A 16,682-nucleotide genomic window follows, 5' to 3' on the forward strand; every position below is an offset into this window, starting at 1 on the left:
TCAAAGGGCATGGTGACTTCACAATGTCTCGAGGAAAAAGAAAGGAGAAAAAGCTGTGGAAAACCTTAGGAAAATAAAATGAAAGAAAAGGGCTACAATTCACTGGAAGAGGATGTGGGAGAAAGGACACCTACAGGAAAAAAAGCATCATTATTATTCATTCAGTGCTTAAATCTGGGAGACCTTAAAGCCCCTTTGCTGTCACCCTGGTCCAACAATTACATCTCCCTTGGGACCCTGAGTAGCTCAGCAGGACCACGATGACAAATCCAGAACTGATCCATAGCCTGTGATCCAGCTGAATAGCTCATAATGCTGCCTCTTGCTTAGAAATATGCTTTCACTTCAAAGAAAACATACAAAATTACATGGTCATTAGCAGGGACGAGCATAATGCAATGTGGGACAATAAAAAGCTGCAGCTTTGGTGTCAAAATGGATTAAGGGCTCAAAGTAATGTAACTCATTAGAGCCTTTTATTTAACATAAAGAAGATAAGTGCCTTGTAGGATGCTGAGATATTCATGCCTGAGCTTAAATTAGAGTGGGACAAACATTCTGCTGGTACAAACCACCCCATCCCTCTTTCTGTAGAATTACATCAATTTTGCATGAGGGGGTGACAAGTAAGTTTTTTAGTATGATGAAGTGGCTGTGCAATTATTTAAGATGTGCCTGTTTTATGAGCATGGCATCAATCTGCCCAATAAGTAGTGCTTGCAGAACCAGATGGTAAAACTTTGCAGCGTGAACACATCGCTCTAATTCTTAGGAAAAAAAATGGGAAGGTAATAGAAATGAAACCAATTAAGGATCCATCACATAGGATGGTTTGTCTGTATCAAGTATGTTAACTGTGACTCATATAGGATTCAAGTTCTGCCAGAGTCTGTTAAGTGCCAAAACTAAAGAATATTTTTTAAAAAAATTGAAAGTGATGGTGTTTGCAAATTAAAATAATACTTTGAGTTATGGTTACTGACAGTCACATCTCACACCTATGAATCTTAAGCCTTTCTTTGTCCTTCTCCCTGCTGCTCTCACCCTGCACTGTTTTTGGCAGCAGGTCCTGGGTAGGACCTGTGCAAAAAAATCAGTGGGCTAAAGATCTGGCACAAGGGCTGGAAATCTGCTCTGAGGACAGGTTTCATTCCTGTTCACTTCAGCCACACCAGTACTTGCTCAAGAGTGGCCACCTGGACTCCTGCTGCCCCACATCTCAGAGGTGAAACTTTTGGTGACTCTTGGGAAGGGCTTGTGTGTCACCATTAGCTGGAGAGGGAAGCTCAGAATCTCAGATTAGATTATTAACTTCCAAACACCCATTTGTGAGATGAATCCCACTCTATGGAACTGGGAGAGATTTCATGTGAATCCAGTCATGTGGGTAAAATATATTATCCTACTCCCACTCTAATTCCATAATACTGTTGTCCAGCATCATCATTCAATACTATCCATCAAAACTATTATTTTTTTAAATTTAAATTTAGCTTTTATTTCTGAACAAATATTTCCTGAATTTCAGGCAAAATTTCTTTGGAGGGTATGTTCACAAACAATGTGGCAAATACATCCCAGATTTTTTAGCTGCTGTCAGCTGCATTTTCTGAACACTTTTAAAAAGAAGATAAGAACCATTTGTTGCACTCCCAACAAGTTAAAACAGAATAACAGCACTTTGAGCAGGTGCTGTCTGGATTACTAAGGGTGAGTTTTAAATGCAACCCTTTTGATGACTGTCAGTAATTTCCAAGTTTCAGTGCTACCTTTGGGTACCTCAGCATAGAAATGCAATACTTACCCCTTTGTGATGGAACATGCGGCCCTCGACATACACTTTATAGTTCTCCACCCCCAGCTCTTTTGCCAGTCGCAGAATCCGGTTTTGGGTAGGTCCCACATAAGATCCACCTACATCTACATAATTCACTTTATCATTCTGTGAAAAAGAATACAGGAATCAGAAGCTGTGCAGGAAGCTCCCCAATACAAACATCTAGAAGCAGAAAGAATTGTTCCAAACTGAATGTGTATGGAATGTATGTGTATGATAGTCAGGAGGGATTTGTTCATGGGCTGAACAGGGAGGTGGTGGAGTCACCACCCCTGGAGATGTTTAAGAAATTCACATTACTTTTCTTGTCATTCTGCAGCTGAAACCACCTTCAGCATCAAGGCTTGTTTTCTCTCTCTAGATACCTGCTTAGACTTAATGCTGCAGGTGCTGAGCACTGCACTGCAGTTTTGCAGGAGATTAATCTCCTTTGCAGCACTGCACACCTCGGCTCCAGCTGCTGTCTGGGCAGGGACCCCCAGCCATGCCTGCCATGAAAGGTGCTCAATGCACCCCTCAGACCAGCACCCCACTCACTTGGGAAGTGGGAATAAAGCAGAAGGGATGCACACTATTACAGCAGGCTGATCTCCCAAGACAGTAACTCTTAAACACTGTTTATAGTAAGTATTTTAAGTCTGGCATTCTCAGTGTCACAGAAGGATGGTGTTTATGCTCCATGTTTCACACACAATGATTTCTGCTGGAACACAACTGTTTATCTCTGGTTCCCCAGCAATGGCACCTGACATAATTTACACCTCCCTCAATTCCAGGGTGGGAAGCAGAGGTAATGTCTGTATTACATTACCATGTGCCACAAGTGACTCTTCATTTCTTTCATTTTTTTTTTCTAATGGAAATCAAGATGCAATTCATTTTTAGAAGCAGAAGTGTTATTTCATATAATTTTAAAACATTTTAAAACATATGTCTGAGTCATAATGATGCCTAGTACTGCTCAGGCTGCTTCTTATAGTTATCATGTTCTAAGTTACCATGCTGTTAACTTAAGCTCAGGCTCTAAGTTATCATGCCTGTTACAGTATGCAAAGGGAGATGGGAAAAAGAGGGGAAATGCTCTGACACTCATGGTCCCAGATGATGGTTTTCAACACATTATTGAAGTCTACGTAGACAATATTAATTTTTCCCTCATCTACTAAGCCAGTCACTGCACCTTAGAAGGCTGTCAGGTTGGCCAAGCAGGGATTCTTCTTGGTGAGCACAAGCTGACTGATGACTTTTGGATTAGTTGCTCTGTCACCTTCTGAGGGATTGAGCTGAAGCTGTAGTTCCCTGGATCAAAATAATTGCAGTTCCCTGGGTCAAAATAACAGGAGTGACATCTGTCACATTGCAGACCAGCACAAGTGGGAGTCCTCACCTCATGCAGCACTTACCCTGATAGTGAATGTCCTTCCTCCCACTCTGTCCCGGGCCTCAAGGACCACCACACTGACCCCAGCCTCAGACAGCAATTTGGCAGCTGACAAACCTATCAAAAAAAGAGAAAGTGCATTAAAGCCAGTGGCAGCAACCAGCCACATTCATGGTCAAAAACTGAACCAAAACTTCAAGGTCAGAGATTTCAATAGACTGTTCTCAAAAATCCCTGAGAGGAGTTAGGAGCTTTGCATGGTATCTCACCACAGAAATCCTGTGGCTGCTGCTTAGTTGTATTTAATAACCACTCACAGACTGAAGTTTCCTCCTTGGATTGGCATTTTGGCCTTTTAAAAGCAGCAAAACTTCAATTATTAAGGGACAGACACACATCCTACTCTTCATTTGTGCAGCCTATGGAAAGGCAGCACCCAGCCTGGGGGCCTTGCAGTGCCACAGTGACATCAACAATGCTCCTCTCCCACATCAGCTCTTGCTCCTCTGCTGTCCCTTGGCCTCATTCACATGCAGAAGGAAAGTCTGCTTCCCTGTCAGGATTCATTTTCAGCAATGCAGTTTGACCATGACAATCAAACAGGCTGCATGTAGATACTGTATAAGTGGAATTATGGTCTCAGCAAAAATCATCTAATTAGGGAACTTTGTGATGGAGCCACTAGAGACAACTGAAAATTCAATAGGACAGGAGACCTCTTTGCTCCTGACAGATGTGAGCTGAAATTGTAAAAAGCAATCATGAGTTGGTGAAATCAGATTATGCCAGTGCCCTGCAGGCCAATTTGGCACTGAAGCATTGTTTCTTGGGAGTTGTTTCCCCTCCTTAAGTACACAAAAGGCAGCCCTATTGATCAGAACTTCCAAGTTACCCTGCAGGCAGGAGTAACAATATTACCCTCATGTTTATTACACTACCTTGAAATGTGATTAAAATCAACTTTTTGTGAGCCTACAAAGAAGGCATGTCTGAAAAGACCAGGGGAGAGGAATCATTCTGGGGAGAGTTAAATGTAGTCCTTTATTCTAAGGGCAATGCAGAATTGACCATAAACTCCTATGCATAGTATCTTTTAATGGGAAAGTGGAACACTATTCACTGGAAACCAGACCTGAGGAAATTCAAATGTCTTACATAGGCAGAAATTATATATATGATTTTCATACTCATCTAAAAGTAACTTTACACCCTTGCACCATATTCTTCAGATTGCTGCTGGAGCAAAATTATACTAAATTCTTCCATCTATTTAATAATTTAATTTTTTAGATTGCAAGCCATTTTTCAGTGGAGTGGATATCTTATAAATTGATCTAATTTATTTCAGTGATAATTTTTTTCCTCCATGAAACTCTAGAAACAATTTTTTTCTAGCCAATTCCTTAATCCATTGAGTGATGGTTTCTCTTCCTCCCCAGCATAAATGTAGGAGATGTAGGAGACACAAATCTATGATGTTGAAAACACAAACTACAATATTTTCTTACAAATATATATTTTTTTATATGCAGAAAAATGAGATTTCAAGAGATACAGCAGGTTTTGTCAAAAAATAGTGGATATCATATACATATAAAATAATAGGCTGAATTCTCTATTCTGTATAAATACCACTGGACACTCAGACATGAGTGGGTCATTCTTTTGTAAGAAAGTTTACTGCAGATATACATGCCTTGAAAAAAACTGAACATGAAGCCAAAAGAAGTCCAGCCTAGGTATGAAAAAAAAAATTAAATGCAAATCTTTGGTGCCTAAGACCATAATTTCATGCTGAATACAACAGCTCTATTCCTGCCACAGTAGTTTAGGAAGAATAATGGTTACAGTGGACTGAGTTGGAAGTTAAACTCACTACTGGATTATAGCTTAATTATGGGATGTATCCAAATAAAGAAGGGCTGCTAAGGGATGAAGAATGTGTTGTCTGAATGTGACTGAGGTTCTATAACCTGTTTGCCTGTTAAATTGTACTTGTTCTCCAGACTTACAGACAGTTAAGTTTCACTACTGTTAACCCAATGGTCATCTGAGAAACTGGTCAAAAAAAAAAAAAAAAGAAAAGAAAAAAAAAAAGAAAAAAGCTTTGAAGCTTCATAAACTGGGAAACAAAACAGCAAGAAATACATTGAGACAGCAATGGCTTACTGGGAACTGGGAGAGGGCATGACTCACAAGTATAAACAATACAAAATATGTTTATTTAAGATTACTACTACACATTTATTTGCTGAAAGCATGGAAACTATTTTCTTTCAAAACAGAAGACTAGGAACAACATCCACACACAGCATCTCTATGTCTGTCTCCATCTCTGTCTGTTGGACCCACCTCTTTAGCTCCAGCCTGGTCAGACTGAAGTGTACCAGGTCCAGGTCCTTCCACAGGTTCATCTCACACACCCCACAGGTGATGAAGCCTCTGTGCTTTTTATACACAATTAACCTCTAAATTGACTGCATAGTTACCCTTCATCTTCTCCATAACTTGAGTTTTCAAGACTTTTGTTGCTGTTCCCATATCCTGGACAGGACTGGACACCAGAGAGTGATTGATTGATGGGATAAGAATGAGAGAGGAAGGAATGAGACCACCTCCCTTCCTGCTGCTTGCCTCATCCCTGCCTGCTCAGGAGCTATCCTCCCACTTCCTCTACATCATCTCCATCCCAGAGGACACCATGAACTTCAGCAACTCCCAGGGGGCAGGGAAGAAGCTGTGGATGCCCCATCCCTGGAAGTGCTCCAGGCCAGGCTGGATGGGGCTTTGAGCAACCCGGTCTAGTGGGAGGTGTCCCTGCCCACGGCAGGGGGTGGAATGAGATGGGCTTTAAGGTCCCTTCCAACCCAAACCATTCCTTACAGGCACACTATTCCAGGCCAAAGTGGGCTCAGTGCTCAGACCAGGCAATGCAAACACTCCAGTGCCTGCTGGTGTGACTTGGTGCAGACACTCCTGTCACAGCTGTGGCTGTGTCACCTCCACCTCCCCCGAGGGCAGCCCTGAGATAAAGCTGGAAACCACCCCAAATCACTGGATAAACTCCTTCCAGATATCCCCTGGAATAATGAATTAGAAATACACCACTTGCCTCAGCAAGATGGAAGGAGCCTGCCAAAAGCACGGCTCATTCGCAGTGTCTGGCTGTGGAAATTCACTTACTGTAAAATGAGAACAAACAAGGCCAGACATCCTCCATAAGGGTTTCTATGGAAATCTCACAAGCAGCTCCCCTCCTCTGAAGATGCCATGCAGGAAAGCTCTGTTCCTATTGATTTTGCAGTGCTATTAAGGACTCAGAATTGGTGCTGCTACAGATCATACTGTGGCTGCCTTCATGCCAGAAAATTGTCATAATGCTACCACAAGCAAAGCCCTTTGAAGTGCATCAAAACACTGCATATACAGTAAAAAAAAAAAAAAAAAAAAAAAAAAAAAAAGAAAAAAGAAAAGAAACTAAGATGAACTGATGCCAACAGGACACACCCCATGACTGAAACATAAGGATGCTGAACAATACTGAATTTTGTAATACAGCAAAGCCCATCTCTACCTCACAGGAAAGAAAAGTTCAACTCCACAGGTAGTGAACAACATTGGGACTTAAGAGACTTGAACTTGATTCCAGAGGAGTCCTGTAATGTGGAAAATGGTTCCTTGTTTTGTAGGGAAGTGTTTATAAGTGTAGATTTATGAGAATAATTCCAAGTTGCCTCAGTACTTGGGGGTTGATACAGGCCATATGAGCAGAGATGAGTTCTGCAGCAGAAACAGTGAGAGTTTTTAAGAAGTTACTTTATTGGAAATGTCCTAGTGATTGGATACTAACAGTGTAGAGCTATACCTTTCAAAATCTAGGCTCTGTAAATACAGAACATTCCTTCATAAAATCCTTATTAATCCACCCTACTGTACACAACATGGGATAGCCACATTGTGAGAAAGATTAAGTCATTACTGCAGTGTTCTAGCAAGATTTAATTGAGAAAAAGGGGGAAAATCATCCTGTAAAATCCCTACATTTTTTCTGATCTTGAGTGGGGAAATAATTTTAAGAATTTTTTTGCTTATTTTTCCAATACGCATCAGTAAAATAAGAGAATTGGAAATATATCATTATTAAAGTTCCATTGTAATGGCATTCTAATACTGTGATTATTTTTACTGTTTCATTGATGGAAACCCCAACTTTTTCTAAACACAATTGAGTAATTAAACCTGGCAATGACCACCTTAAAATCAGCTCTCGTTTTTCCAGCTAGAAATCCTTTTGGCAAGTAAAAATTAACCTGTCAATGAGAGATGCAAAACATTTCTGCCATGACCATAGGGTAGAATTTCCCTTTCTCACCTCTTTATTTTTCTCCTGCAACCTTGATTACCCTTTCATTGGAATTTTTGTGTACATCACAGCATTTATTTAAGTCTTAAAACACAGTTAAAATGTGCTCAGTTACATCAGTTTGACCAGAGGACCCACTAATGGGCAACAACACACAGAAAGCTGCGAATGAAAAAACTGTTTCCTTTCACTGACTTGAAGATTTTAAATTGCCACTGAAAATATAAAAAGACCCCAAGCCAACAGTGCTATTAATTCAGTAACAGCATCTTAAATTCACACAAAAGAGCAAGAATGCACAGTGTAGATCACAAGTCTACATTTATTTCTACTTCAGTGTTGCCTAATACCATAACATCACTAATTTTCTGCTTGTCAGAAACCCTGTTTTATCTTGCCATACTTTCTTTCATGTCCCTTCTTGTAGACTTGGTATTGGAGAGAGATTGAGTAAATGTATTTTGTCCTTTTCAGGTAAATCTATTTAATCTCTTTTTCATCACTATTTTTTTCCCTTCTAGGAAAAAAAAATCCACTTGATTCAGCAAAGATCTTAACCAAAAGAGAATAAATATTTTGTATTACAGAGTACATTGTCCAAAGGAGAACAAGCCACTTACTGGTCTCAATGGCATCACTGTCTAAATGCTTTCTACAGATGCAAGCCTTGTTCTGAAGGGCACAAAGACAGTTTCTCATGGACAATGTTAGCAGAAATGCAGTAGGCAGGAAAAGGGAATTCTATCCCAAGGATTAATCCACTCCACACACACCCACTGGGATTTTTCATGTCCATAGCTTCTTGCACTAAACTTTCCTTCCCCAAAGTAATGTCCTTCCCCAAAACAAAGGCAGAAAAAAGTTAATGAGTATAAGCACAAGGTTGGAAATGAGGCATCTTTCCTCCAATTAAAATGAGCAGTTAAAATTATGACCATTTGATCCCACCTGCTAATGGAAACAACCGTGGTAATTACACATGTTATGACTATTGACAATTTTTTTTTAGTTAGTGTTGTGCAGAATAAATTCCTATTACCTAAATGGTGACTTTTAACTAAAAAAGAATGACAAAAAATGTTGCTGCTAATTTATGATCAATGTCATCACCACAAATACCAATAACATCAGTGCTGGTATTCCCAGAAAAGACATAATGCCTGTCCCACGCCTGGTTTTGTTATGTGAGGCCATTTTTAGTGATGTGTCCTAACTACTTGGCTGTTTCTTTTGCTTGTTGAGGCAAATAACACTCATAAGATTTCAACAGCAAAACAGCAGAACACATTATGAAGGAGGCAAATGGAAATTGGTACTTCTGCTTATTTGCAATTATTGTAGAAAGCATCCATTACACTTTGTACAGGATTCTGGGAGTTTTGTTCCTGCTGTAAATTTTTGCCATAAAAACAGCTTGCTAGGAGTGCATTGGGAACTCAGAGCTCTGTGAAACATTGTTATTTATTATTGCATCCCCAAAAATGGTCTTTAGGAATCTCTGTTACTAAATGACAACTTTATCACTGATTACCACCTTTCTAGTTGGATCTAGAAAGAAGGAAGGCAGGAACCAGGTAGATGGAACCCAGCACAGGGCAAATGCAAAGTGATAAACAGAGAATACATTTTATTAATCAAATATTACATTCCAATAGGTCAAATCCCAGGTAAATACAGAAGTAACAGTAGGGGGAAAAAAATATTGAAAACTACTCCAGATTTACACAGGTCAGGCTGATTCTATCTCACACCAACAACTGTGTGTTTGACAGTTTATCTGACACCAACACCCACCAGCAGCTTGGCACGCTGTCAAAACAAACAGGGCAGTGTACAACAGAAGTTGTGCTGCCAGGATGGCAATCAAGGAAAATCTGCATTTCCTCATTATTCAGTCTTTCACTCAGAGCCCACAGCCAAGGCGTAGGTAGCTCGAGGGGTAAGGCTGTCGATCACACACTGTGGAGCTGGAGATGCCAACACAGAGTGCCTTTCCACAGAGAGAAAAACAAAACTGTCTTAATAATATATCATATGTTTTATTTCTATATAAAGGCTAATCACTACTATTTTTACATCCCAGCTTTTCCTACAATTTGTGGCCCTTGGAATCCTCCATAAGTGCAGCAGAAAACAGTGCTGTTTCCTGCACATGGCTGGGAAATCTCAGCTTTGATTTTGTAGAACAACACAATCTCTTCTTTTCTAGATAAAAACAAACATCTTTTTCTGTGGAAATAAAAACTATCCATGTCAGCAAATCATAGTCTTAAGTGTCAGATTCAATTATGTCTGGTTTTCTCTTGTATTTTGTACTTGTAACACAATGTGCTGAAATTTCTTCCAAACCATATTTCCATACAAGATTTTTTTGACTTCTCTGCTTCTGGACATACTTCTCCATATCTGCTGCCTCTCTGGTTTGCATTATGTAGACAAACATTTTTAATTCTCCATGTAGTCTTCTGATAAATTGGCTTCCACATGAGGTAAGGCTGGCACATGAATATACTCCCATGAAAAAAAGTTACGGTATTTTGCTTCCATTCTTCTTTTTATTTTTTTTTTTTCTTTCCAAATTTGGAACTATTTAAGCTTGAATTTTCAGGGTGTATTTTTCAGGGTGTGTTTTTTTGTGATTCTTTTCTGCTGGAAAATCTTGGTCAAAATTGACTGTTTCTAAATGCCTAGGGAAAACATATTCTTTGATTTTGAAAAATCATGCCCTTTTTTAATGCCTGTTTTGGAAGTTGCAGCAGCTACTTGAAATTTGGCAGGGTAGAGTCAACATAGCACATTTTGTTACCCATGTGAAAATATGCCCCAATAAGGTCAGTTAGAAAGTTTTGAGAAATTACAGAAGTCATTCTCAGATCTGACAAGCTGAAGTATCTGAGGCTTCTGTCAAAACTCTCTGAGCACTTAATGCTGTCCAGTTGTTCATGAGCAGTGCCTGAGGAGTGACTGAGCACCCAGGCCCTCCTTACATTTTGTGCCATCAGCTTGCTGGGTTTCAACAAACACACAGTCAAGTAAAACCAATCATGTCAAAATCAATCCAAAACAGCACTCTTCAGTTCAGTAGAAAACCCTATAAATAGAAAATGGGAGCAATATTTGAGCCATAGGAATAAAAACTCCCTGTGGGTATGGTGAAAGTCTTTAACTTCAGGCACCAGTTTATTTAATATGCTTGGGTATAAAAGGCTATAATCAATATTAACTGTATTACAGGAGACATTATCTATTAAGAGTGACACAAACACGTGCCTGGGGCTTTTACTGGCCACAACCCACATTTTTAACATGCAAGCCCAAGTGGAAAGAGGAATCTATCCCAACCTCTGCAGCTCCCTCTCTACAGGGTGCAAAGGCACTTGCTGATGCAGCCTGGACAGTTTGAGTGCAATTCCATGGGGTACAGCAGGAAAATCCCAGAGGTAGAAGCCATCCAAGCAGAGATTTCTTCCAAAAGCTTTTTCTTCCCAAAGCACTCATTGCAGAAGCTCCCTCCACCTCTAGACTGCAGCTCCCTACAGGCAGAGGGGATTCTGTGTCCCTGGAATGACCACATTGTGGTGTGCATGCAGAGGCCAGGAGCAGGGATGAGCAGAACATGTGCAGAAATTCATTGTCCAGAAATTGCCTCTCAGGACCATGCTTTGATTTGAGAAACAGACAACTCCAGAGCTGCCTGTCAGGATTTGAGCTTCATTTCACAAATACTGGACAAATAGTTTTAAAAGCCACACCATCACTGCTGGGATGTTCACACTTAATAGAACAAGCACCTTGCTTATACCTCATACAGATTTCATGTATTTGCTTATACTTCATTTCATGTATTTGTAGTAAAGAGCTAGTTTATCTCAGAGTTTCCTATCCTTTCTTCCAAGCACCAGGTAATGAGTATTTAAAATACAATAGAAGGAGAGGAGAGAGAAATCTCACCAGATAAGTGAACTGCAAATTCAATTTCACAGATACAAACAGCAAGTCAACACTGGAATCAGAGAGATGTTGAGGGGAAATCCTGTCCATACTGGAGCATGTTTTACTATGTGTTCCACCAAAAGCAGAACTTTTTTTTTTTTTTTTTTTTTTTTTTTTTTTTTTTTTAAGACCAGAAAGCACTGAAGCACTGTCTAACTTCTTGCAGAAATGAGGTGTAGGCATATTGTTGCAGGAATGGCAGTGACAGAGAAGCTGTGAGAAAAGCAAAACAGACCAGAAGCTGATCAGAGTTTAATCCCCCAGCTATGAATAGCAGTGTAGAGTAAAAATGGATTAATTATTAAATAAGGCATTCATTGTCTATTTTTCAATGGCTGTTCTAATTCATAACAGGCAGACACCAATGTCTATGCCACTGGCATGGAGTTTCCATTGGCATGAAAACTGTCCCTGTACCCCACAAGTGCTGTGACATGTTTATTTGTCTTCCTCATGCCACCAACAAATTTTCAGGGAACTGTGAGCACTGTGAAATTTTCTGCTTGGCTCCATTTCAATCCCCAGAGTCTTTGGTCCAAGGCATAGGTGTTGCAAAGTAACTTACTGTTTTTGTATGAGTGAGGCAAGACATCACACAGAAATGCTCAAAGCATTTTCTAAAACACTACAACAGGTTGGGGACCTAGAGGAACGAGGCACCCTGAAGGGAACAAGAGCTTGTCAGAGCTCTAAAAACCATATTAAGAGGATGTTGCCATCAGCTGCACACAGAATGGGTGGTAATTCCCTAAGGACACTCTGTGCATTACAGGAACCCCAAGGATGAAGACCAAATGTCTCATTCTAGCAGGAAAATTACCAGGCATCTGGTACAACTAAAAAGCAAGGAAATCTACATCCACACTCTTCCTTTCTGTTTAGAGATGCTACAGATTATTTGCGTATTTACATATTCACCAACAATTATTTAAAAAATTAATGTTCTTTTAGTAGATGAAATAACATAATTATGTTTTGCTGTTTTATACATTAATTCACTGCAGATTACACCAAAGGAAAGCCTCTGACTCCTTCTCAATGCTAATAAAACCTAACTTTACCCACACCAATAATGGCTGGAATATCACTGATATTACACAGTCACAAAACTCACCTTTTCTGAATCATTAGTGAAGTAAGGACTGCCTGAAAACTTGAGACCTGGCCAAAGCTGCCAACACAAAAATGACCTGAGGGACAAGCTAAACACTAATTTTTTCTAACACAGCAACATTCTCATTGTAGGTAACAGAAAAATAATTAATTAACAGGGTTTTTTTAAGCATAGGGATGAGGGGCCATGATGCAACTGCTGGTGTGAAAGTAGATCTGAAGAGGTGTTGCCTGGTGAAGTGTGAGGAGCCCATGGCACTTGGGAAATCAGGCTGCCTCCAGAACAGCTCTTCTCATAGCAGGAGAACCCAACCTAGAGATACTCCCAGATGTTTATTCTTCAACATTTTCCCAAACAAAACATCTGTCACCGCTGCACGGGCAACCTGAAAAAACCACGTCCAAACACCACCTTCGTCGGGATGCACCAATCCCAGCCTGCATCCCCGCATCCCTGCCTTGTCCCGCACCTGTGGGCACTGCCAAGTCACTTTTCCTCCGGCCTCGCCCCCGACGCGCGCCAAGAGCGACCCAACGCAAGGAGCAGCGATTTGTCCCTAACGCAGGGACACGGATCATTTCCCCTCTCCCTCCCCGAGCGCACCTGAAGCCCCCGGGGCCCGGGCCCTGCGCTTCCATCGCCAGCCCCGCGCCACCGCCCGGCCCCGCTCCGCTCCGGGAGCGCTCCCGGCGGGATGCCCGGGGGAGGCCGGCGGGTGCGCGGGGGCCGCGCCTTTCCCCCCGACCCACCTGAGATGCCGGCCCCGATCACGACCACGTCGTATCTCTGTGCCATGGCGCTGTCCCCGCTGTGCCGGCTCCGGTCGCGGCCGCGGCTCCGTCCCGGCCCCGCGCTCCCGCAGCTCCGTCCCGCCCGCCCCGGCCCCGCCCCTGGGCGTGGCCTCGTGGCCCTTCCACCAATAGATGCGATCCGGGGGAGGGGCATAGCCTGGCCACGCCCTCCGCGCAGCTCGGTGTGCGGCCCGACGGGGCGGGGGACGCTCGGCAACACCGGGAGCACCGGGAACACCGGGGACAGCAGGAACACCGGCTCCGGGCCCCAGGGATGGAGGCAGGCGGGCGGCAGCGTGCCCGGTGCGGGATGCAGCGTATGAACCAGCCAGCACTCGCTTAACCCCGCGCTGGAGACCCGCAGTGACTGCGGGGGAGGAGGAGAGCCATGGAGCCAGAGGTTATGGCAGCCTGCAAGCCTCACCTCCGGCTAGAGTCAAGTCTTACTTGATCCATGAGCCGGGGAACAAGGGGTTAACCTTTCCACGGACGTATCTTCCCAAAGACAATGCCTGAAATAATAATTGGTTGTCAAAATTCCGTTTAAACTTAGCTGCCATTACTGCTCTGGAATACGTGATGGTTGTGATATTCCTTGCCATGCGTTTTACGGCTCGTACAGGTTTTACTGCCAAAGTGTAAATGTCATCTCTGTGGAGTGGAAAAAATAGAGAGCCTGTCCATTCCCTTCCAAATAAGCACAGGAGACCTTTACGGTCCACACAATTACAGGAAATCCTAATGTTCTTTCATGTTAAATATCGGTATAAGTTCTGAGAGTTGCCCAATCATATTCCAAGCCTGGGTATGACCAATGAATCCAATGAGACTGTAATACTTTTTGTATTTGCTGTTCTTTGAAATGAGTTGGTTTTCTCTTCTATAGGGAAAATATAGGACTTTTGGTTTTTGTTAATTGTCCAGGTGAGTGAGATGTAGACCTGTTGGTGTGAACCAGAGGAGGGCTACAAAAATGTTTGGAGCACCTCTCCTATGAGGAACATCTGAAAGAGCTGTGATGGTTCAGCTTGGAGAAGAGAAGCCTCTGGAGAGACCTTATTGAGGGCTTTCAGTACTTAAAAGGGGACTATGAGAAAGATGGGGACAGACTTTTTAGAAGGGCCTGTTACAACAGGACAAGGAATAACAGGTTTAGACTAAAAGAGAGCTGATTTAGGTTTGCTTTTATAGCAAGAATTTTTCACAGTAAAGGTGGTGAAACCCTGTAACAGGTTGCTCAGAGATGTAATGGATGACACACCCCTGGAAACACTCAAGGTCAGGTTGCTCCTAGCAACGTGGTCCAGTTGAAAATGTCCCTGCTCGTTGCAGGGCGAGTGGACTGGCTGAGCTTTAAAGGTCCCTTCCAACCCAAACCATTCTGTGGTTCTATGACAGCAGTGACTGAATGCAGAAACATCAATAAATCACTAAGCAACGGTGTGGGAGACAGAATAATGGATCTCAGTCACCAATAAGAGCAGGTACTTTACAAGGTGTAAGTGTGGAGCTCAGTAAGTGTGTTGCAATATCTGCAGACACAGAAGTGGCAGACACTGTAGCGAGGCAGAACAGCAGATCCCTGCCGCTCTGGGAGATCATCTGCTGACACAGAAGTTCATTATCACTGCGATTGCTGCTGCTCCATGCCAGGGTAAAGAGAGCACAGCGGGAAGAGACCAAGGCTGTGAGAGTGGTATGGATTCTGAAAGAGAAAACCTAATGTACCAACACCCACTTTGTGTTCAATGGAGAAAAAAGTCTCTGTTTCTCGGGGGAGAAAAGGACACCCACTCCCACAGCTCTGCTGGCTCCAGTGGGCAGGTCACAGGGAATCTGACAAATAAAAAGCTTCCCTCAGGGGCACCTCCCTCATAATTCAGAAGCCAAGTTTGGAGGAAAGCAACAAAAACATCCTTTGTGATAACAGCAGGAAACTTGTGTGCATCTAGATAAATTGCTGATAGATAAGCTTGCCAACAAATCTCCAGTGCTAAAAGGAGCCATAAGAGTCTTGTTGAAGGGCAGTGGAGACTGAAGTGGTTCTACCTAGACCAGCTCTAAAGATGAGAGATGATATCCAAGTGTAAATTATACAAATTGTTGGCTCAACCACTGTAGTAAAGACTGAAAAAATTCCTGAGGGGTTACCAAGGGTTACCTCAGGCTCTGACAGATTCCAGAGGTAGTGATGCCTGTCAGAGCCATGTGACTGCTTAGTCCTTGGCATCAATAAGAGCACTCAGAATAATTCTCTCTCAACACAGACCTGCAGGCATCTAGGATTTGGGAAAAAAATAAACCCTGAAGCCTTGCTTGAGAACAACAGGATAAACCCAATAGACTTGCTGAAAATACAAGAAGTAGGGAAGGAAGAAGATGATGTGTCATATTGAGAGTGATCTTCCTCTTCTAAATGTGATGATCATGCCTTTAAAAAATATTTGAAATGTGTCAGAAATCAACAAAAAATAAAAAGATGCTGTGAGTTTGCGGGCCCCAAGTTGGGCAACTCCCTGGGGGTTCCCCTGGCAGGGGAGACCCTCCTGGAGCAGTTCTGTGTCAGGAATGAGAGATGCATTGGACTTTTTCAGTTTTCAGCTTCTGTTTATTGTTATCTTATCAAAACTTCAGCACACTGTCTGCACCAGACTCTGCGTGCAGGAAAAACAGCACAAAAATGGCCAACAATCTCTTGTTACAAGGCCTTTTAAGTCTAATCAAAAACTAAGCTACCCAATTAAGAAGTGACACCTAAATTATTTTCCTTTCTAACCCAATAACTGACCCCTAAAGACCCACAGGGAGGATTTTTCTACACAATTACAAGACACCACCTAAACCCAAGAAGAAAGAGGGAGAAGAAGAAAGAAGAAAGAAGAAAGAAGAAAGAAGAAAGAAGAAAGAAGAAAGGAAGTCAAGACAACACCCTGTACCCTCCATCTTGAATCAATCTATAACATACTAAAAATCCTAAAACCTAAATTTCTCATCCATGTAGCATACTACACTACTCTCTACAATCTCTATAATCTATTTCACACTTTTGTGGTTTCTAGTTTACCTTGAGGCTTAGGAAGTTTTCTCCATGAATGAGGGTCAAAGTTGGTGCTCCCCTGGGGGTCAGGACACCCCAGAGCAGACAGAGAAATATTCCCGGTGCCCTGGGTTTCCACATCATGCCAAACCTCACACTTAAGGAA

At 42.1% G+C, this 16,682-nt stretch overlaps 1 protein-coding gene across 2 annotated transcripts in view; it reads right to left on the minus strand.

Annotated features, from left to right (window-relative positions):
* LOC128784299 (amine oxidase [flavin-containing] A-like) overlaps positions 1–13,505 on the minus strand; it is a 34,136-nt gene extending 20,631 nt beyond the window's left edge. The window contains exons 1-3 of one of the 2 annotated variants that reach the window (XM_053935771.1): positions 13,438–13,505; positions 3,241–3,335; positions 1,805–1,942 (exon numbers count right to left, since the gene is read on the minus strand). In XM_053935771.1, coding sequence (XP_053791746.1) covers positions 1,805–1,942; positions 3,241–3,335; positions 13,438–13,483 — 279 coding nt within the window. In that variant the 5' untranslated portion in view covers positions 13,484–13,505. Of the gene's footprint in view, positions 1–1,804; positions 1,943–3,017; positions 3,161–3,240; positions 3,336–13,437 lie in introns of those variants that run through there. The other variant, XM_053935772.1, reaches the window with a different exon arrangement.
* Positions 13,506–16,682: the final 3,177 nt, after the last annotated feature.

Source organism: Vidua chalybeata, chromosome 2 (assembly GCF_026979565.1).
Source record: "Vidua chalybeata isolate OUT-0048 chromosome 2, bVidCha1 merged haplotype, whole genome shotgun sequence".
NCBI classification, from domain to species: domain Eukaryota; kingdom Metazoa; phylum Chordata; class Aves; order Passeriformes; family Viduidae; genus Vidua; species Vidua chalybeata.